The 22,483-nt window shown below is 36.9% G+C and overlaps 1 protein-coding gene across 2 annotated transcripts in view; it reads right to left on the reverse strand.

Annotated features, from left to right (window-relative positions):
* Positions 1-412: 412 nt before the first annotated feature.
* DOK6 (docking protein 6) overlaps positions 413-22,483 on the reverse strand; it is a 245,480-nt gene continuing 223,409 nt past the window's right edge. For both annotated transcript variants that reach the window (XM_053961778.1, XM_053961788.1), the window contains one exon: positions 413-747. In XM_053961778.1, coding sequence (XP_053817753.1) covers positions 608-747 — 140 coding nt within the window. In that variant the 3' untranslated portion in view covers positions 413-607. The remainder of the gene's footprint in view (positions 748-22,483) is intronic.

Genomic DNA, 22,483 nt, shown 5'->3' on the forward strand with positions numbered 1-22,483 from the left:
TCCAGTATTTGTTGGTGTCTGGCCCAAAAAACACCCAACCACCCTCTAGGGCAGTGAGTGAGCCCACTCAGATCTGGAGGCGACCCCCACAGCACTGATGCCACATCTTGAGTAGGTGACATTTCAGTGCCTCCAGTGGGAATTGAAGGCTGTGGCAAGGACCTACAGAAGCTGTGGGTGAAGACAGGCTGTCCTGCTGGTGGGGGCGGGAAGGAAGGCCCCAACGTCAAATGTGCCATTGCAATGGAGCCCCAGAAAGGACCTTCTCCGGTCATGCAGAAACCTTCACACCAACCAACACAGTTTCATTTGTTTCCACCACTTTCTTACAATACAGACGTGTCCCCCTTCCTCCCTCCCCCCAACCCCCCAACCCCCTCCTTTCTGAACATATCAACAAAAGGAACGGCAAAATAAATAAATAAAGACTTAGCCTCTGCTTTGGGGAAGCCGCCTCTCCAGGTTTCCACATTGGCGGCGCCCCAGCTAGAGTTGGTAGGCATCAGTTTTCACGGCGAATGGTGGGTGCAGAGGGGGCCAGCGGCTCCCTGGTCCTGGTGGGAGGCTCCAGGCTCAGCTGTCCATGTGGGCCGGCAGCCCCCGGCTGTCATTGCACCAGCCCCGAGCCGTAGCTGAAGGCGTAGCTGCTGGCCAGCGACAGTGGCTGCTGGTGCTCCTCGCCCTGCTCCGATGGGTAGCTGGGAAATGTCTGCGCCCGGGACACCTTCGCTGAGCCGAGGTTGTGACCTGGAGCAAGGAGACGTGAACACAAAGGTTGTAAGTGAGCTTTGAAGCCTTTCTCCATGGGCACAGATTCCAGTGGATTAATTTCCTACTGTCCCACAGTGCCAGGGTGCCTGGAGAGCAGAGCTACTTCATTGGGCCCTTCTGGGGCTGCAGAAGAGGGTATTCCCTGTGGCTGAGGGCACAAGTGGCTGACAGATTCCCAGCCAAAGCAAAAGGTCCCAGACCCAACTGAGACATAATTTAGGGTCAGAATTATTTTTCAAAATTTCAGAGTGTTGTATTTGTGTATTTTCTACTTAATAAGTCTTAGTTATATCAGTTAGGACTGACAAATAACCAGTGCACATCTTTTTTACCTGAAGCACTGCCCATGAAAGTAATGCCAGGGGTTTCAAAGGGATTAGTCCCACAAATGCCACTTCATTTACTTACTGTCCTTTGAACATGATGCCAGTTTGTCAGGTAAGCACAGCACCACTGTAATTCCAAAATGAACTGCAGGTGGGATATGATGCACATGGCAGAATACTGGTTGGGAGGAGGATATGCAGGACGCTTTTTCAGATGGGTTTGAGAATCTCATATAACCATTGCTTCTATCAGCAAGATGGGAAACCACATGTGAAAAGCCAGTGATGAAACTCAGGTAACACCGATGACCCAATTTTATAACCTGATAGTTCTCCTACCTCATATTGCCTTTGGAAATTGAGATTTTATTAGTAACAAAAAATAAACTTCCAAAATGCATATCTTCATGCAGTGTATCTTTTTTTTTTTTTTTTTTTGAAATTTATATTGAAGCTTGGATTGAAAATGGTTTTTACATAATGCTTTTAAAACTATCTTAATACATATATATTATTATCTGCAGGACTGCAAAATCATATTTTTATGTCAACCACAGAGATATTAAAGAATAGCTGCAATGGTATAGACTCAAATACTAAAGAATTCAGCTCATGCTGACATTGTTTTAAAACAGCAGCTGGGCCAGTAGTGCTGGAACCAAGAATGCTGTTCACTGGACTTGGGAAAACATTTTCTCACTTGCATTTTGAAAAGTTTGATCATAACATGTTACTGACTTCCTCATGAAAAAAAACCCATGGCTCCCCCTGAACATGAGACTATCAGAGCAATGCTGGGACCAAGACAGAAAAAAACCTAACTAAATGAAAAATAGAATAAAAGGTACATCTTAGTGACACTGAAGACAATAAAACCAGAATCTGAATTCCCAGTGGCATGTAAATGATCATAAAATTGGTTTCACAGCACAAGCAAGCAGGATGAATTTTTTATGTGTATTTTTACTCTTCATTCATTGGGTTAAATTGACACTGGCTACCAAAACTTGACAGAGATGAAAGATTTAAATGTTTTCTGCTCCAAGAAGTATTTGCATCAAACTGAAATAAAGTTTATGGTGACTGTGAGCTCTGAGCTACACAGTAGCTGATAATGTGAATAGTCTTAAAGGTTTTCTTGCTTTGACCAACTTTTAACTATGATATTAAATAAGGCCTTTATTAATTTTTTACTTTTATTTGGGATTACATCACAATTACTGTAACTTCATTGCTTAATCTAATGCAAATCTAAACATGAGAAGATGAATGATTCTAGATTTTAATTCTGTGTTCCAAATCTGCCGCATTTCCATCTCAGGAAGTAAGATCTTGCTTTCCTTTCACCCAGAAGCTAGAATCATATGTCTTTTAAATGCCATAAGGAACTGATTTCCTATGTAAAATTTGTCTCTTTCTGACTAATAAAGATAAAAAAAATATGTTAAGTATAACTTTCTTTCATGTATTTTATCCAAAGAGTATAAAACAATTCCTGTGACAATGAGCAGGAGTAAATAGACTTACTAACCACAGAGTTCCTTAAACTCAGGTCTATTTCTGTCATGTGCTATATCTTGTATAACTAATTTTAAATCCACTTTTGTAGAATAGTGTAGCTTTAATACAGTGATGAAGAGTGCCCCTAATACACTAATTTCTAGCTAAGGAATTCAGGCAGTCTCTTAGAATGTGGAAGATGAATTAGAACCTATTAGGGTTAAAAAGGAAATTAAATTCAGGTCTTTCATTTCCTGTATATATGCCCCAAAAGCCAACATATCCCTTGCTGTTCTTTAAAGGAAAATTTGTAGATGCTAAATGTCACAACAGGGCTACTTTTTGCCATTCTGTAACCAAAGGGGTTAAGGATGAAAGTTCTTCTCTCCTAACTGCTAGGATATGTAGTAAAAGAGAAGAGAGGCAGATCGAAAAGATTAAGGCACACTTTACAGAGCCAAGAGGTCTAAGATATCTGTTTGAGGCTCAAGCTGAACAGTATGACATCAATCTATGAAAATAATAACAAAAAGAATAGAGGACATTGGTTCGAATGAAATGAGAAAGCTATGGGTAATAGAAAAGTTACGAGTTTGGAAAGAATGATCTAGGCAATATATTTACTTTCAACTTTTTTTTTTTTTTTAACCAATTAATGATGTTAATATACTTCAATAAATGAATAAGAAAATGATGGTGGCAAAATAATAAAATAGTCTAAAGGTTCCAAGTTGACTTAAGACTGCTAAGTAGCAAATTTCCAAAATTTAGGGTACTTTTCAGGTTTTTGTTAAAATTTAGCATATCACATACTGGAAATTCTATGTTATAATAGAGCCTTTTATTTTCATTCCTAAATATTATTTAAGATTCATACAGCTGATCAGCCTTATGGAGCCCTAGGTATTGCAGTGACACTTTATGTCAGCAATAAGGATTTTGAAACTAAAGATACAGGTAAAGTTTTTTGTAGTAAACAATTAAAGTTCCACAGCTTTCTAAGTTTCCTGCTTCAGTTATATTTGGGCCTTAAAAGGTTAAGAGAGAAGAAAGAAGAAGAAGAAGAAGAAGAAGAAGAAGAAGAAGAAGAAGAAGAAGAAGAAGAAGAAGAGGAAGAGGAAGAAGAAGAGGAAGAGGAAGAAGAAGAAGAAGAAGAAGAAGAAGAAGAAGAAGAAGAAGAAGAAGAAGAAGAAGAAGAAGAAGAAGAAGAAGAAGAAGGAGAAGAAGAAGAAGGAGAAGAAGAAGAAGAAGAAGAAGAAGGAGAAGAAGAAGAAGAAGAAGAAGAAGAAGAAGAAGAAGAAGAAGAAGAAGAAGAAGAAGAAGAAGAAGAAGAAGAAGAAGAAGAAGAAGAAGAAGAAGAAGAAGAAGAAGAAGAGGAAGAAGAAGAGGAATAGGAAGAGGAAGAAGAAGAAGAAGGAGAAGAAGAAGGAGAAGAAGAAGAAGGAGAAGAAGAAGGAGAAGAAGAAGAAGGAGAAGAAGGAGAAGGAGAAGGAGAAGGAGAAGGAGAAGGAGAAGGAGAAGGAGAAGGAGAAGGAGAAGGAGAAGGAGAAGGAGAAGATTTTGCAGCTCTTTGGTACCATAGCTGTTTTTAAGAATACAAAACTAACTCTTCTCTACAATTATTCTGGAGTCAGCATAAGATGAATTTGATTCACACAGATTTCATGACCTGAAGACACCAATGGAGCTGGGTGAGGTTTTTCCCCCCATGGCTTACAGAGGAAAAGTTGCTTTTTTTTCTGTTGCGGGACAGGACCTTGGAAACATAAGTATGATTCAGCCTGCTTCATCATTTATTCAAATTTACTCTCAGGATTATAGAATGCAATGAAGCTGCAGTCCAAAGCAATTAGGTATGAATGATCCATCAAGAAAATTTAATGTAACCCAGTAAATTACATTAAATTAGATTTTTCCTGATCTTAATTATGTTGGAAGCAGAGGCAGTATCCACCAGGATCTTATTTCATGGCATGGTGCTTATTTATAACAATTCTTTAGAGGAAAAACCCAATGGTTTCCTAGTAACAGCAGTGACTGATGTACATATAAGTAGATTGATCACAACTTCTGAGAGAAAACTTGCAGTACTAAGCTAAATGAAAAGGAAAAAAAAAGAAGAGAAGAGATTCAGGGATAAGCTTTAAAAGCTCCCTTACTGCTGCTTACTGAGAGATGTTTCTGTTTTAGATTCAGAATTGAAATTCTTAACCAGAAGGCAGGCGCCAACCCTTTTTCTTTTCTAAATGAAATAAAGGTCACTCTTTTCTTTTCCAATACAAGAATTCAAGAGATTCTCATCTGATGTTCATTGGTTAAAACACTCATCTCTGATGTACAAGTCCTGTGTTCAAATTCCCCTCTGCCTGTGGGTAAGGTTCAACATTACACTTTCTGTGGAAAATCAGCTGAAAACGTTCCCTTTCTGCCCAGTACTCACACTGCTGTTCACTGTGCCTCAGTTGAGCCATTGAGACTGCAAAGCTGCTTTGTAGACTGAAGCACTTTGGTCATCTGGTTTGCAAGAACCCCACAAATCTCTGTACTGGCAAAACTGAGGAGCAGGAGCAAGCAGCCAAGGGGAAGAGATGGCAGGTTTTTTCTCAGGCTGGTTTCCTTGCCAGATGGTTTGTTTGGCAAATGATGACCTGTGAGCAATGCGCCACCAAATGCGGGTGAACGCCATTGCCACCAGACTGATCACAGCTAAGATGCAGGAGCACTTTTGAAACCCCGTGACTAAGCTTTTCCTATACAAGATCTAATATAAGTTTATGTTTCTGCAGTACAGTGATTAAAAATTAATAGAACCAGAGGCTCCTGTGTTTCAGCTTCTGTTGCAGGCCTTTAATTACCTAATAGAGATAGCCATTAGGTAAAAATAAAGACATTTGCAGCTGCACAGCAAGCTTTCACCTGGGATTTCTTAACCTCTGAACAGATGACTTTACACACAAAAGGATGTACTTCTAATGCATTTCTATTTTTCTAGATAAGAAGAATAAATTTATTTTTGAAAATAAATTTTTATATTTCCAAGATTATGACCACAAAACTGAACTCATTAAATTAAAGCCAATTGGATATCTTTACTAGCATTGTATTTTGTATTTGGGAGTCTCTGAGACTTAATGATTGCAAGAGTCCTGCAATTGCTATAGATGTTTCTATAAATGCTATAGAAAAACATGCACACTCAAAAGAAATTTCTATGAATCAATCAGTGCAAGCTAAGAATAAATAAAGTGAATCAATTGTTCAATTGTAAAGCAGTTATTTCTTTTTAGAAATATTAATTGGAAAATTCTGCTGTTCACAATAAACAGAACTGTCTGGGAAGCAGAGAAACAGAGATGATGAGATTTTACCATTGCACAACAGAATAGTGCAAGAAGGTGGAAAAAACCCAATTAGCTAACAGATGTTTCAAGAATGAAACGTTAGTAAGGAGTTAGCTCTGTGTTGTTTCCTTGCACAATTCTCACTGGACTAAATGAAACTCTTGAGCCAGAAAAGTTCCCAAAACTAGTACCAGTCTTTAATCTAGATTTGCATTCTCCAAGGACTTTCCCAACAGCAGTGAAAGCTCCTATTTATACCAGAGGAGGCCCAGAGATTGTACTGAGGATATCATTTGAATGGGAAAGATTGTCTCAAAGTGCTTCAACATCTGATATTCTTTGCAGAATTTTTGTTAGGACACAGGACTGAATGGAAAAGGCACTGTAGCTATGCAGTGAAAATCCTAGGGAAAATTAAACTCTTACTCAAAAGAGCTAAATTTTTATGACTGGTTATTTCCCATGGAAACTTTTATCCTCTAAGAGCTTTTGTTGCAAAAAAAGAGACTTCATATTTTATTATGGATAAAGAAAAAAACATTTTTCCAAAAAACTCCCTACTTCGGTCTGAAATCAGTTAAGTGGCTATTATTGCATCAAAAAGGATACTTTAATTTAAGGCAGAAAATAAATGATTGCTGCTATCCTATTTATAAATTGATACTGGTTAAAATTCTGCCAACTCTCTGTATTGAATATACAGTGTCTTCTATTGAGCTACTGATGACAAAGCAGCTTTTCCTTTTCTGCTGTTAGATGATTGGAATAACTAAAGCAAAGTTTCATAGCAGGACAAACTACTACAAAGCAAAACATTTATTTTGCAGTAATGATGCAGTTGGATTGGAAGGGCATTAATTGGTACAGCAATTATTATGCTGTCACTCACAAAAAGATGCAATGGAAGGCAGCAGATGGAAACTGAAAAACAGCATAAACTACATTACAGCATATTGATTTCCATATACTTATTGAAAGTGAAACTGTAGGCCTGTTTCAGTTCCAAATAAAGAAATATAAATTTTCCTTTGAATTTAACTGCAGTTGGAATAAAAACTCTAGGGAACACAGCTGGGCTCCAGCTTTCATATATTCCAAAATAATTTTGGATTTAATTCCATCAGATACATACATCTTTCTGAAGGGAGAAAGAATGTCAAAAAATCTAATTTTTGAGACAGATTTTTAAGAAAATAGTTTAGTCTGTTTAATATAAATACTTTGAAAAAAACTAATTTAAATTGAGAATAAAATACATTAGGAAATATATGAAGAGAGTGAATGACAAACTCCCAGCCCCTCCTTTTAAAATATTTTTTTCCATTCTAAATTAAAAAAAATCATTTTCCTCAGAATTAGAAATAGAAATAGTATTTTTTTTCCTGTTCAGCATCAAGATTAGTAAGTACCTGAGTAGATACATATTTGTTACAGAGCCATATGACTTTCCAGAATGGGAAGACTATTATTTAACTTAAAAGTATTTGTCACTGTCATCAAGACCGCCTCTATAAAAGAAGGAGCTTTACATATGCAGACGAGACTGCAGGATTGCCAGTTTAAGACCAGTAAATTTACAATATGCTGATTTTCAGCATTCTAATTTTGGCACAATAATGCTGGAGTTTCATGAAGAGCATGTCTACATGTCAATATTTTGAAACACAGAAAAATTGTTTCAATACCTACAATGTGAAATGCTTGCAAATATTATGCACAGGAAAAACAAGTATCATTTCATCTGTACCCCTGTCTAAAATAGCAGGTATTTAAAAGCAGCATCTTGAAACATGTAATTAAAGCAAATGTATTAACTGAAAGCCAGGTCAGCTTAATTGCTGCTGTGTTTTTCTGGGAAGTGCTTTTAAATACTTACTGTCCTGCTGCACTGAACCTGTGAATCACCTACTTAGACTATCACAAGTTGATGTAGCTCCTGTGGTAGAAATATTAGAACATCAATCACATCTTTCTCAAGGGTTTGTAGGTTTATCTCGCTCTCTACTTTTAATTGGTTTCCATTAGGATTTTTTTTCCTAATAATGCATTTAAGTGTGTTTATAGAGGGAGGAGACATATATAAATCCCTACTACCTAACATCTCCACCCAGGGCAGGGAAAAGAAAATTATTTACACATCTCACATTACCCAACAGTCTTTTCCATTTTTTGCTCATGTTTCTGCTGCCAAAATCGGACACATATTTGGAAAAATGGATCTATTGTACATATTATATTTCTTTGACTGGTGCTCTTCTATTTATTATCTGTAACTGTAGGCCTGTGTGCCTGAACTTTAAGGAGATTAAGTAAAAGAAATTGGAGAAGCAATTTTTCTAGTTTTGAGCTCTGAGCCAATGTGCAGGTAAGCATAATAAGCTTGTAGTTAGCTTTCTTACATTGTCTTCCATATAAAGACCACAGCAGTCCTTGCAGAGATTAATTAATTTTGTTTTTGCAGCTTTTTGCACTTGTACTAATGCTGGAGTACTAAACCAGCCTCCTCTCACCCTCTGTCCTGAGTCCAGCTCTTTAATGATGCCAAAACAGTTGAAGAGGGTTCAATCATGTTCCCACTTGACACAAAATTAGGCTGAGGTCCAAATTTGCTACAAAACAAACATCCTTTTCCAGTTGAAGACTCTCAAAAAGAAGGATTTCTGAGTTTGGTTTCATGGATTCTATAGAAGTGAAATTTTCTGCAGTGATAGTTCGAATTTTTAGTGTATTGATTTAAAAGTATTTTTCAGGGAACCCTGATAGCCTGGCATTGAGCAGCCTCATCTTGCAACCCAAACCATTCTGTAATGCAATGAAATAATTTCTTTATAGTAATTTTTCTTGTGAGAAAAAAATCCTTTATTTTTAAAAAAAATCAGTTAAATTGAGCTGCTCTTCCTGACTTGCACTAAGTTAGGAGAGTTGCAGGCTTCTCTGAACCATTACAAAGATGATCCAAAATTTGTATGTATGGAGAAGTGACTATAGTCAAGGATTTTGTTTTGTACTGAAAGATACAGGCATCATGACCTTGAAGAAAAGCTTTTTAGAGGAAATGTGGACAGTTTAGTACTAAAATGTATCAAAATGCCAGGAAGTTAATTAACAGCAAATAAAATCTTGAATGAGTGCCCTAACAAAGCTACCTGAAAAGGCTGAGTACTTTGTCCAAGGTGGCCTAATTTATTCTTTAAACCACAGGCTCATTCAACCAGAAACTAATATAAAACCTAATATAAAACATCTCCACATAAGTTATAAAATCGAGGTTAATAATGAGAATACTAGCTGTTTCTGAACTTGTGCCTGTGCCAAGTAAATTTATTTCATTCACCATAAAAGTAAACAAAGACTAAGGATTTTTATACATAATGCATATAGTTTCACTTTCCTATTCAAGCTCAAAACTCAATGAACAATGAACTTTTTAAACAGAAACTTCACAAAGCAGACTTTCCATGTTGGCAATACTAAGGGGAAAAAAAAAACATAGAAGAAAAATTTCTGGAAGTGATAATTTCCTTCACTTCAAGGAACATTTGAATGAGATCCAATTGCAAAATGCAAGAAATAACATGAAAAGAATGCTCTGATCCTAAGTGCATATGGGAAAGGCTAAAGTGGGGGAAAGAGACAACAGCTAGGGAAAAACTCCAACAAGAAAATTATTTTAGTGTTTATTTTGTATCATGCAGACATAGCAAACCAATAAAAGAAAATACTCAGAAAAATTAACCTGCTCCTGGGATAATTGAAAAGCAGGAAGAATATGAAGCTAGTGAAAAAAGAAACAAATGTGAAGGATAGATAAAATTGTGTGGATTGAGTTACTTTTTCTTACATCATTTTCTGCTGTGTCTAAGTAGGTAGAGCTCCACACTTGGCTATCTGCTTGTGACTCCTGGGTAAAGCATGAAGTCATTATGACAGCCAACTGATGGTAGATCTCTGGGCAGAAATTGTTTTGGATTATAATTTTCTTTTATATCCTTGCAAACTACATGAAGTTCAAGTACCAGAATAATTTAAAGCTGGTAGCTATGTATGTAGTGTCATCATCCCAGTTTACCAATTTGTTTGCTCAGTGTTCACTTTTCCTTTTCTCAAAATGTTTATGTTGTGCTTTTATTACAGCCAAACTAAAAGCCCCTTCAAGAGAGAGATTTTATCAGATAGTTTGTTTAAAAATCAATGCCTAAATCTATCACTTGTGTAACAGAAAGCATCTTACTGAAAAATTCAATGCAAAAATGCAAATTTATACATTGCATATCACTTTGATGATATGGGATATGTCACTGTTAAATATTTATTGCATTACAAATCATGTTGACATTTCCCCTTGGATACGATATTCCAGAAAACTCTATACAGGCCTGATGAAATTCAATTGATACTACAGAGATGGAGTAAAACAGTGAATTTCTAATTTGATATTAGAATATCTAAAGTGAAATGAGGGAAAAATTTACTTACATCCATAAAAAGTGTGTAGTGTGGAGATAGTACACAGCCTTTGAAAAGGGGGTACTATTGCAGGTACTGTTGATTGATCAGTACTGTTTAATCTTGTGGCTGTTATAATTCTGCTGATCTTTATATTGGCCAATATTTCCTGGCCTGGTAGTATTTTCATTTTAAACACTCCATTCACAAAGATTTATCACTGGACCATAAAAAAATTGCCATAAAATGAAACTCAGCACATGAGGTCTGAGAACAAAGTCAAAGAGCAAATTTGGTCTGACAGGATGTAGGGAATATATTTTTCACCACATTTTATGTAAGTAAAATACAGCCTTGATTGGAAAAAAAATTAAAAAATAGAGAAAAAATTGGCAGGCAGTATAGCTTATATTGCTTAACATAGGGAAAATGGGGATAAAGGATTTATGCTAGCCTAAATGGATATCTATTCTACTATAAATAAAAACTGTATTTAAGAGACAATATTATTATGTGAGTAGAACATGAGAACTAAACACATATAAAACATAAAGTCTAAGACATGCAGGTGGTACATCTGAGCCCTTCCTTTTGTGCTCCCAGCCAGTTTCTTTGCACACCTGAAGAGCCAGGGAAATAGGGAGATTAATGTAAGCAAAACAAACCCTTACCAAAAACAAAGACACAAAAAATGCAAATCAAATTGCAAAACATGCTTTATGCATGTTTGGTTTCCACTGTGGAGTCAGATATGCTCCACTTCTGGGTTGTTCAAAGAGCCAGAACTGCCTGGCTGTTGGAATTGGTTCTGAGGTGTAACAGGACCATCATTCTAGCATCAGCTGTGCCTGAGGTTACCTCAGCAAATGGTTGCACTGCAGATTTAGTCCTGTTTGAGCCATGCTAGAGCTTCTCACTGCACAAAAGCAGCAGAATTCATCATCTGTTTTTGATGATTTTCCTCTACCTCTGTTAAAAGCCTCAGAGTCATCCCATTACTGCACTTCCATTGCAGGAAGTTCCCTGAGGACAAAGTGCCATTCAAACCATAGACAATGTCGTCCAAGAACAGGAAAAAGTCGTGGACTCTGGTAAAACGCCTTTCCTTCAAGGAACTTTCTATTTATGTTGTAACACAGAGAATTAGCCTTGCTTGTGTGTATTTTGTTGGGAAAAGAAGGAGGAGGGTGGTTTGTGGGAGATAAAAAACACCTTTCCCACTTTGATAAAATGAGCTGTTTAAACTTACTAAAGATTTTCCATTTTTTTTTCTGCCACCAATGAGAAAAACAATTCTATGAAATTGTCCTTAGAAGTATTATTTAGAAGACCTTAATGTTATTTCAAGCTGCAACTAGACAGTAATAGTAGATGCCATGTAAAAGTGAAATAATGTATTAGCTGATAATTAGCTCTCTGAAAATGTTAAAAAGTTTCCTGAAATACTTGAAGGCAGGAAGAAATACCTCTCCAGTAATTCTAAAGGAGAAAGGATTTTATTTTTTTTTTAAGTGCAGTTTGGAATTATAAGACTTGAGACAGTAGGCACGGTACACAAAAAATACAGAAATTGATTTTATGACATGTATTTGAGGTATATTTTGAGGTGTTTGGTAGTAGCCACTGCAAGTGGCTGAACAGTTTATGAGATGGATGGAATAAGGGAAAGGTTTCTGTCTATACTGAGTGTAACAACACTCTCAGTTCTTTTGTTCCTTGTAGAGATTGCATATATAAAATATGTGGCAATAAGGCAGTTCACAGAGATGAAACAAATTATTTTCCTCTATAATTTATTCTCTAAAATAAAGAAGTTTATTGATTTTTAGATTATAGAAGTTTAATTGGAATAAAGTAGATGTCTAAAACATCAATGAAGCACTCAGGAAAGTTAATCCATTTTTCATGACTCTATAAATAATTTCTTCTAGCTGTAAAAGCCTTCAATTACCCACCAGGAAATCAAAAACAATGGCTCTAATTCACTGAGGGATGCAAGCGATGTTCTTTTGCTTTTTTTTTTTTTTCCTGAAAGGGAATTCACTGTGATTCAGTGTGAACAAACTGTGCCATTTCTATCACACTTGTGTAACAGTAGAGGAAATGAGTGGAGGTAAATCTGGTAAGGGGTCTCAAGAAACTTGTTCTTCTTGTTTCTGGAGATAGGAGGAGTCCCTTTTCCTATTTCAGACAACAGAAGAAACAGCTTAAACTGAGGCACTTCCTTCCACACCCATCTCCCCCCCAAAATAAGCAAATAAACAGAATAGGAAAACCAATGATAGTAAAAAACACTGAAAGTACCACCCACGTGCCTTCCCTGCAAGATCATTATTAAAATTGTAAATATTCTGTCCTGTGTTTTGTTTCTTTCCATTCCTTAGCTGAGGTTGGTTTTTTGTTAGCATTTCTTTTGTGGCCTTTCAGATCACAGAAGCTGTTTGAGCAGCTCAGCAGCAGTCCCTTCAAAAGATTTCCTTAATTCCAGCTGCTGGGAAGAGAGTCCTGACAAACCCAATTGACTGATCTGCTGAAGCAGGAAGGGGTAGAGAACTATCACCTCTTAAATGACATTCATCCTGTCTTCTCTCACTGCCTGTTAGTTAAGTGTTACTAAAGCAGCCAGGAAATGACAAAAAAGTGTGCCCACAGCACAAGACAGTAAGTAGCAATCATATCAGAACATGGCACGTACAAAGTAATTACACTTCCTACAGGCTTTAGAGAAAAGAGTGTGACATTAAAGCAAGGCACTTTACTGATGGCCATTTTGCCATTGGCTTTAACTAGAAAGAACTGTAACACAGATTTTAAATTCATTATGAATGTCTGCAGTTGTAGCACACAGGTAAGAGATGCTAAGGTGAACAAAGATTAATTAATCTCCCAGAAGGTTTGAATGCTACAGATATTGGTGGTTGGTAGCAGTTTAGCTAACAGCAAGATGGACAACATGGAGCCATCAGCAGTAGAAGGGAAAGAAAAGTAATGTAGAGGATCCACTTCACAGTTTCTTAATGAAATCTCTGGAATTTCTTACATATAGCTAGATCATCCAGTGCTCCAGTCATTTGCAGCTATTGGTGGTCACACAATGGCATGTGAAATACAGAAATTGCAGCTCAGATAAAAAAGAGATTCAAACCAGCTTCTGCCTCCATGGCTTGCTGCCTTTTGTACTATTATTTTTCCTTTCAGTGCCTATTATAGCAGAGCAGCATATAATGTGGAAGCATACAGTATGAGACAGTATTCCTGAGTAATGGTACTACTTCTCCATGAACACTGCAAAAATCATTACCTTGCATGTAAATTTTTAGGTTTACTACTACAGCTCTAAAAGGAGGGAAGTAAATAATAGAATACAAATAGTTTTCTGGCTGGACAAAAAATGGAATTTAGAGAGCTGAAAATCAGCTGTGATTTAAAAAGAAGTTAAAGTATGAATTCAGCAGAAATGACAACTCTGTGGGTACCATATCTGGTGAAACATGATATCATACTTTTACACTAAGGCAAAATGGCAGCTTGGAAAACTGTGTTGCATGAGGTACTGGCTTCAGGTTGCAAGAGTAAAACAAAACTAAAATTAAACATATTTATTCTCTATTTTAAGAGTACAATTTAAAGGGAAACAATTAATAAAACAAATTAAAAAAATTAAAAACCCAACAAATAAAAGACCCAAGCCCCCCCCTCCTCCCCACCACAAGCAATTTCATAAGCAAATGACTTTTACCAGTTTTTGCAATTTATGTCTTTATAGTCTACTCTCCCAGGAGCAATAATAATTAAAAATTAGAAATTGTGAGGACTTTTACTCATAACTTTTTAAACAGAACAAAGCAGTAATGTGTATTCCTTAGCTGAGTCCTCAGGCTGAGGTGTGAGATAACTCTTATAGAGCAGGTTTGCTATTAACAAAATATAGATGGGTATTTATTCCACAACCAGAAAAAGAGCTAAAATCTTTTATGTTATAGCTCACACCAGTGATTGCTGCACTATCCTGATTAGTCAGGACACTGATTCTGCATCTCAAAATTACCATATCTACATCCCATTGCTAGAACTTGCACCTAAAATAATGTTCTTTATATAGTGTTGCAGCTGCAGACATGATCAGTACTAAGGCACAGAAGAGGGAGCATTCCGTGATTCTTGGAGAGCTTTATCGCTCACATGATCTTTGCATTCTTTCAAGATTTTATGTTTTCCTTCATAAGTAGGAGAATGGGATCCAGTTAGTTACTTCCACTTATGTCTCTTTGCAATGAATATTTAATGAAATACAGCAATGGCTACAGAAGCCTCTAAAGCAGCTCAGAAATTGAGGTACTACCTCAAAATGTCTGCCAGCCAGTAAACAATACCTGGCTTCATAAATTCCTTTTGAAAAATGAAACAAGCATTTTTTGACTTTTGAGAACAACCATATACTAAGAAAGGAAATTTTCTGGGATGTGAAATCTGTCTGTCCATTTACCTTAGAGGATTATCTGGAGCTGAATTTAAAATGTGACTGGGGAGCTATCTAAATTTTAGAAGGTATTCAGATCTGCTGCTGAGGGTTGTGAACCATATGCTTTGTGCCTATAAATGTGTTTCTCAGACAATACCTAGGGAATTCCATAGAAGCAATGAGCAAGGGGAAATCCAATTTTTATGTCTTTGGTAGAATGACTAAATAGCAATGACTCAGGCAGCTGGACCATCATGATCCATTATAGACCCATGCTGTCCCTACTAAATTGTTACTTTCAGAGCAAAAGTAAGGAATATTAGCAGCAAGGAACACAAAATGCAGTGTTGCTGTTTCTACTGACCAGCTATTATTTGTCTTCATTTTAAAAATTAATTGCCTTGAAAAAGTAGTAGAGATATATCAAAATATCTTGAATTTTCTGCCCCCCAAAAGCAAAGAAAAAGAGAAGGGAAGTTGTGGGAAGGGAAGTTCTGGGAAGGGAAGGGAAGTTGTGGGAAGGGAAGTTGTGGGAAGGGAAAAGAAGAGAAGAGAAGAGAAGAGAAGAGAAGAGAAGAGAAGAGAAGAGAAGAGAAGAGAAGAGAAGAGAAGAGAAGAGAAGAGAAGAGAAGAGAAGAGAAGAGAAGAGAAGAGAAGAGAAGAGAAGAGAAGAGAAGAGAAGAGAAGAGAAGAGAAGAGAAGAGAAGAGAAGAGAAGAAAGAAAAGAAAAGAAAAGAAAAGAAAGAAAGAAGAGAAAGAAAAGAAAAGAAAAGAAAAGAAAAGAAAAGAAAAGAAAAGAAAAGAAAAGAAAAGAAAAGAAAAGAAAAGAAAAGAAAAGAAAAGAAAAGAAAAGAAAAGAAAAGAAAAGGAAAATTTCTACAGGACATGCTGTTTTATGCGACAGCACTTTTGCAAGAAGTGTGTTGGGGGAAAAGGAAGCATTATATTAGTATTTTAACTTTGAACTGAGTAAAGCAGGCAAATAGCATTCTTTGCTAAGTTTAAGAACAGTGGTATCATCTGACAGAAAGCTTTTCCTTCTTTTCTCAAAGTGGAATTCAGTTTTTGATTTACTAAGTATCACCTTTTGATCAAAGACTTTACATCTACTGTAGTCACTTTTGTGATTTCACACAAAATCCCTTCCAGTTCTTTTGATGCCCTATTTTTGCCTTACAAGAGCCTAATATGCACGTATCTTTAACTTACCAACTAGAAGCTATGAAACCAGTGAGAATAATTTCATATTATGATCAATATCAAATCACTAAGACGATCTGTCCCTTGCTCAATCAACCTGTGATGTAACAGGAATAGGGTTGGGAGGATTCCAGCTTTCTAATCTTTCTGCCTGGAATGCCATGAAGAGGGTAAAGCACTCTTTTCATTATTCTGCAGTAACAGCAATCACTGTGCTACCTGCTTTACTCCTTGATGCTCAAAGGTAAAAGTACATGGATGGAGTACAGTCCTTTTCTAGTGACAAAAGGGAGCACTTCTTCAAACAGAGCTTCTTTTCTTTTCCTCCCATTAGCATCATCTTGTAATGGCTCTAACTCCTGCCTAACTAGAAACAGCTAGAAAGTGGATTTATTACAGTAGGTCTTGTCTGTAAATTAAATGATATTAAATGTGCATTTCCAAAGAGAGGTAGACTTTGTGATGATTTTTTTCAAATCATGATATAAAGTATTTATTCAAATTTTGTTTCCTATGTCCCTCTAAAGTCTGCTATTTAATTTATTTTTGTCACTATATGCAACATTTAATATTATATATTAAGTTATGAAGGTTGATTTTGTTTTTAGAAAAAACCTAACATCCAATAACAAAACAACCTAACCACCCACCCCCCCAAATATTATTTGCAGATGAGAATCTTTTTACATATAATTTTAATTTGATAAATGATAAAAAAGATATATAGTTGACTTTTTAAAATTTTGAGAAATATTAGTTTTAATAATAAATTAAAATATTATTTTAATTTAACAATTTAAATATTGTCAAGCAATAGATGGTGGAAAACTTTTTGATGAGAAGATCAGATATAACTTTTCTAAGGCTTCATTCAACCTCTATTTTCATATTTCCATATCATGTTTTTTAAGTTCATCAGCAATATCATGCATAAATGTTTTACATTAAGCATTAGAGAGTGATTTGCAGAAAATGCAAGATCTAACAAATCTTAAAAATATTGTAGTAGATCTTGAATATTTTTGAAGTTTACTATTTCATTATTTTTTACCAGAGAAGGTAGGATTTATTTCTTTGTTAGATTTATTTCATATACCTAGACTGTCTCAGGTAAAAAACCCTCTTTCTCTACTATGTGTTCCTCAAGAACTCGTATATTTAAAAGGGGACTTGATAAAAAAGGATGCTTTATAGAGCATATACTAAATATTATTGAGGGAAATGAAGAGAAATATATGAAAGTATAGTGAGCAGTGACACACCATTAACCATTTTATCACCTGCAATGTGTCTTGCTGGACTCCTTGGCTGTTTACCTGTCTTAGAAACTCTAAATAAATCCATTTTTTTTAAACTGGTGCTTTATCAGCTGGAATACCATTGCTCCTTAAAAGATTTTAATATCTCAGCTCCATTTATCACAGCTGCTGTCATGTCATAGCACTTAGCAGAATGTCCCACTGTCATATGAGAAGTTAGCACACCTGCTGAAAACTGTGAATATTAATTGACTGTATCACAATGCAAGCTTTTTTCATGCACCAGAAAAGTGTATAATTTGGATATAAAACATCTGGATGAGAATGACCTGGTCTGACCCAAAAACTGGAAATTTTTTTCCCCAAGAGATTTAATATCCTGATAAAACAATACTCTATTATATTTCACGTTCAGTTGTACTTTTTGCCAGACCGAGTTTTGCTGAGAAATAATTAGTCAAAATCTCTCTCTTGTTTAAACATTCTTGATGCGCTGAATTACTTTTTTTTCCTCCCACCACCAAAACGACACTGAAGCAGAGCACAGCTTTTTGCGCACCCAGGCATCACTCCAAGCTCCATCACTGTCCAGATATCAGCTGCAGACATGCGATTTCACCTCCTTCAGGGGGATTGGTCCTGAATGCCACCAAAATGACTTTGTGCTTTGAAAGCAAAGGCTGATTGAGGCCCCAAAGCCTTGGTCCTCCCCCAGTGAAGGCTCAGAGCCTCACGGTGCTGCAGCCACACCTCGGGACCCCTTGTGTGCTTGGGTCTGCTGTGCGCAGCGTGACAGCTGAGTACGGGGCCAAGAGCATAAAAAACCTCCCCGGCCTCATTCAGTAATTGGGGATCTGGCTGCAGCTTCACAGAGCTGCAGCCAGTTTTCCTTCCACTGTCCACTGCCCAGATAATTGGTGTGACATTTCATTTCTCCCTTCACCAGGAGAAAACACATGGGCAGAAAGTTCTCTCTTCCAGCCTGTGCCTCCGGCCCTGAGTAAAAAGGGCAATTATGTTTCCTCTGTTTCCTGGTTCAGAGGCTGACACTTTTTCCAGGCTGGTCAAGAGCAACTTTCCCCTTCTCTATCACCCTGCTGACAAGAAGACACGATAGAAAAAGAGACCGAATGTGTTTCCTGCAAATTCATGCAGTTAGGTAGTTATATGCTGGAAAAAACTGCCAGTTGGATAATTAGCAATGATGCCTGTGGTGCCTTTCCCTCCTGCCCATTTTGATGCCTAAGCAGAATTTTTTGCCAAATACGTGGCCTGTAGGTTTAACTACTTCAGATAAACCAGTGGATTAATATTGACCTTCTAGATTAGAAATTGTAGCTCAGTTTGCTGTTTTTCCCTTTGTCATTTTTGCTCTTTGTTAGTCCTTGGGGAATGGGACAACTTATAGCACTGCATTTCAGTTTCATATATTGGTTTATATCTAGAATTTCTGAGAATTTTCATCTCTCTTTCACTTTAGGAGAATCTTTATATTTTAATACAAATGTAAAGGACTACAGAAATTCTGAAAACAGAGTTAAAATATGAAACACAAAAAAGTTATTTTAACCTTACACATTAGATTTAAGTCACAAGAAGATTTGTTGGATGTGAAACTGACGTAGTATTCCTTTTTTTAGCATTCACTGGCTGCAACAGAAGAAAAAAAATTATCTTCAACAAGACAACAGATTCAATCCAAGTAAGAAACTTAGGAATATTGTTCCAACTTAGCATTTTTACAGTCAAGACATCATAAGGGTGGATGTGATGAAATTAAATAAGTAAGTAGCAGTTAAGGAGTATCAACTTTGTGGGAGCTGCTGCAGTATTGTTTTTCAACAGATCATATGCAGCCTCCCTCAAATAAAGAAAGAAGAAATAAGGGGAAAGGCTTTACTCTGTAAGCTACTATAAAATGTACAAAGACAAGCTACATTCACCAGAGGGCAACCCAGCACTTTCCACCATGGTAAATGTTCAGTTTTATAAATATTTATATATCTATAAGCCAGCTATAGTCAGATTCTCCAAAGCTCATAAACAGAGCAGCAACAAACATGGCAGCTAAGCTACTTCCAAGTGAAACAAATTGAGAGCATCTCAGAAAAAAAAGAAAGACCAATAGGAAATGCCTCTAAGGTTTAGAACAGCATAGCAGCAGTTAAAGCCTTTATTTTCTTTATTGTTGCAGATATCTGTAAGAACAGATGGTTTAAAAAAGATGTGTTTCCATTTAGGCTTCTGCCATACTGTATTTATGAGAATGCATAGTCACAAGACATATGCCACCTGGCTTTGAGCTGTGATTCGTTCAGCTGCAGAACTATATTAGGTGAAATTCTTTTGCAACACTGAAGAGGTTGCTGGAGTTTTGTAGGAATAGCAGTATTGCAGTTTGAAGCATTCTACCCTGTTTCAGGAATAATAATTATACCTGATATTTTGTTCAGAAGAAAAAGTAAGAAGAAGAAGAAAGAGTGAGTGGTTCTTGTAAGTGGTTCTTATTGACAAAGACCAGGGGAAAAAAAAAATCTCACAATCCATATAAGCAATGAGAAGAAATGAGCTCATAAGCTCATGAAATCTACTCCTGAAATCTCATCTCTAACCACATATTAATGCACCATAAAAGTTACTTCTTTCCTTCTGAAAACATACACTTCAAATGCATATGTAAGAGATTGCAAAAGCTCTGAAAACAAAGTTAAAAAACTGACCACACAAAGATGTTTCAAGCTATACATTAGGGTTGGCATTCAGTCACAAGAAGATCTGTTGGATGTGAAATTGCCATCGTACTCCTTCCACTACAGCTCAGCACTACAGCTCAGCACCTGCTCAGTTGCTTATTGCTACTCTTTATATCTTATGGTTATCTTCTTTATGTACAGAAAATATGTAACTGCATTTTAAAGCCATGTTTTCTCTTTTCAGCCGTAGGTTTTGAAAGATATTTTGTGGAACCTATTAGTTCTGTTTGAGTCCTGGAAAAGAGTGGAAGATGACATAGAATTAATCAATGACTTCTTTTTGCATTAATCCACTTAGGGGCTGATACACAATTTCTAAGGGCTAAAGCACAGACAGCTACATGAAGTAGCTGCAAGATAAGTTCTGGATGGATACAACCATACTGACAGAAAGAAGTAAAAAGAGGAAAGTGACCTGTTATATTTGAGTCTCAAAACAAGTTGCCAAGAAGGCTTTCTCCTCTCTCCTGCCCAATGTTCCTTGCTGGGAATCATGTGATCACAGACAATTTATGGTTTTGTAAATATGTAATGTAGGAAAAGAAGTTTTTAAATTTCTGTATTCTAATGAAAGTTTAAATTTGATGACACACTTAGACAAGCACAGGATTTCACCTCTGTCTATCCCACATACTTAGTGCTGTGGCTTACAGAGTCAAGGAAATTAAACTGCTGGGGAAAACAAAGCAAGCTGGAAAGGTTAAATGCAATAAAAGATATCCTTTGCTTATCAAAGAGTGAAGAGTCATCCATCCATCTGAAACAGCTAGAAATAAAAATTTTTCTATTATATCTCGCTCATTTGTTCTGGTTAATTTCCTCAGTCTTGCAAAAGATCTCTGTGTAATATGACTGAAATTTAACAAATCACAGCTCAAAAGGGGAAGATGTATTGACATTTTTGGTCATTGTTAAATGTACTTGACCACATTCAGTAGTGAAGAATGTTTTCACTTTAGAAATACTTTAATACATACTTTAGAAGCTTAGCTTGCAGGAAAAGTGTAAACAGTGTTTTGAGATTCTCAGAGATATTTATAGCCATTCTAAAACAAATAAACAAAAAAGGCCAAACCTCAACTCGTTTCTGTTTTGATACCAAGTAAATGTTCAGACAACCTACACAGAGTTTAATGGATCAGTTACTGACAAGGTGATTTGCTTTAACTGATCAGTCATATAGGAAGGTCTTGGCAGTCTCTGGACTTCGAATTCCTTTCTAGATATATCATACAAGTCATATTCAAGGAATTAGATAATATCTTCCCAAGAGAGGTACAGCTTTCGTTCTTCGCTCCGGTCTCAGGCAGCTGGGAAGCCTGGCTAGCTCTGCCTTTGGTGAGACCGGGGCTGCCGTGTGTGCGGGGCTCTAGGGCTGAGCCTCCGTGTGGGTTTGCCGCTTTTTGTAGCCGAACACTGAGAGGAGACAAAGGGACGAGGGAGGCACACCTTGTCCTGCGTGGCTGGAGAATGTTTATTTCCCGCGTGGCTGTTGCGATGGCTGGGGCAGCTGTCTCCTAGCACATGCACGGACAAAATGGCGCTGGGACGAAGGAGGCATGGGGTTAAATAGGGGGTGGGCAGACAGGGGCAGAAGCCCCCCTCACCCAGTGGGGACAGGCAACAGGGGGGTGACGTGGACCACGGCAGCCTAGGGGAACATAACAGGGGTGGGTACAGGGTTCCGGGACAAATAGCAATACAAGGATGGGGTGACTGACACGGAACTTTCAGGAATGAACAGGGGGTGGCTACAAGACTGACATGGGAAAGCTCCAATGGTGAGTGACTCGTAGCGAACCATTGTGAGGGGAAAATGGGGGTACATAGAACTGACTAACGAACATTTATTGAAACCCCTAACTGAACCAATCCGGCATGCAACAGAGAGGTATACATATTATTAAACAGTTGTGTTATTATATAGAAATTATTTTTTTTTTTCCCCTCAGTATTCTCCCTGTGAGCTGGAAAAAGCTCCAAGATATGTTAGTAAAGAACACAGAATAAATCTCCTATTGAAGTGCATTTCTCTTTAAATGCAGGAAGACTTTTAAAAAGAAATTGAACTGTATCTTCAAACTCTTTTCAAAATGTTCATTTATTTGCCCAGACTTCCAGCATATAGAACAACTATTGCAGATATATCTCACATTGATATATCTTGTGGGAATTTTCACTTCAGAAAATGAGGCAAGCAGTCACCTGTATTTCACACAACCCACTGAATGCAAAGGAACACCTTTTATTCACTCAGCTACTACATGCTCAGACTACTAGTGTAGGTGCAGAAGTTTGTGTTTATAACAACGGCATCCGCTGGACTCAGTACTACCCTTCCATCAGGAATAGGCTAGGGAGAATGGTATATTTGAAATAATTCTGGAAATTTAACCAGGGGAAAAAAGTACAGTCTGAAAAAAAA

The sequence above is a fragment of the Vidua chalybeata genome, chromosome 1, assembly GCF_026979565.1.
Source record: "Vidua chalybeata isolate OUT-0048 chromosome 1, bVidCha1 merged haplotype, whole genome shotgun sequence".
NCBI classification, from domain to species: Eukaryota; Metazoa; Chordata; class Aves; order Passeriformes; family Viduidae; genus Vidua; species Vidua chalybeata.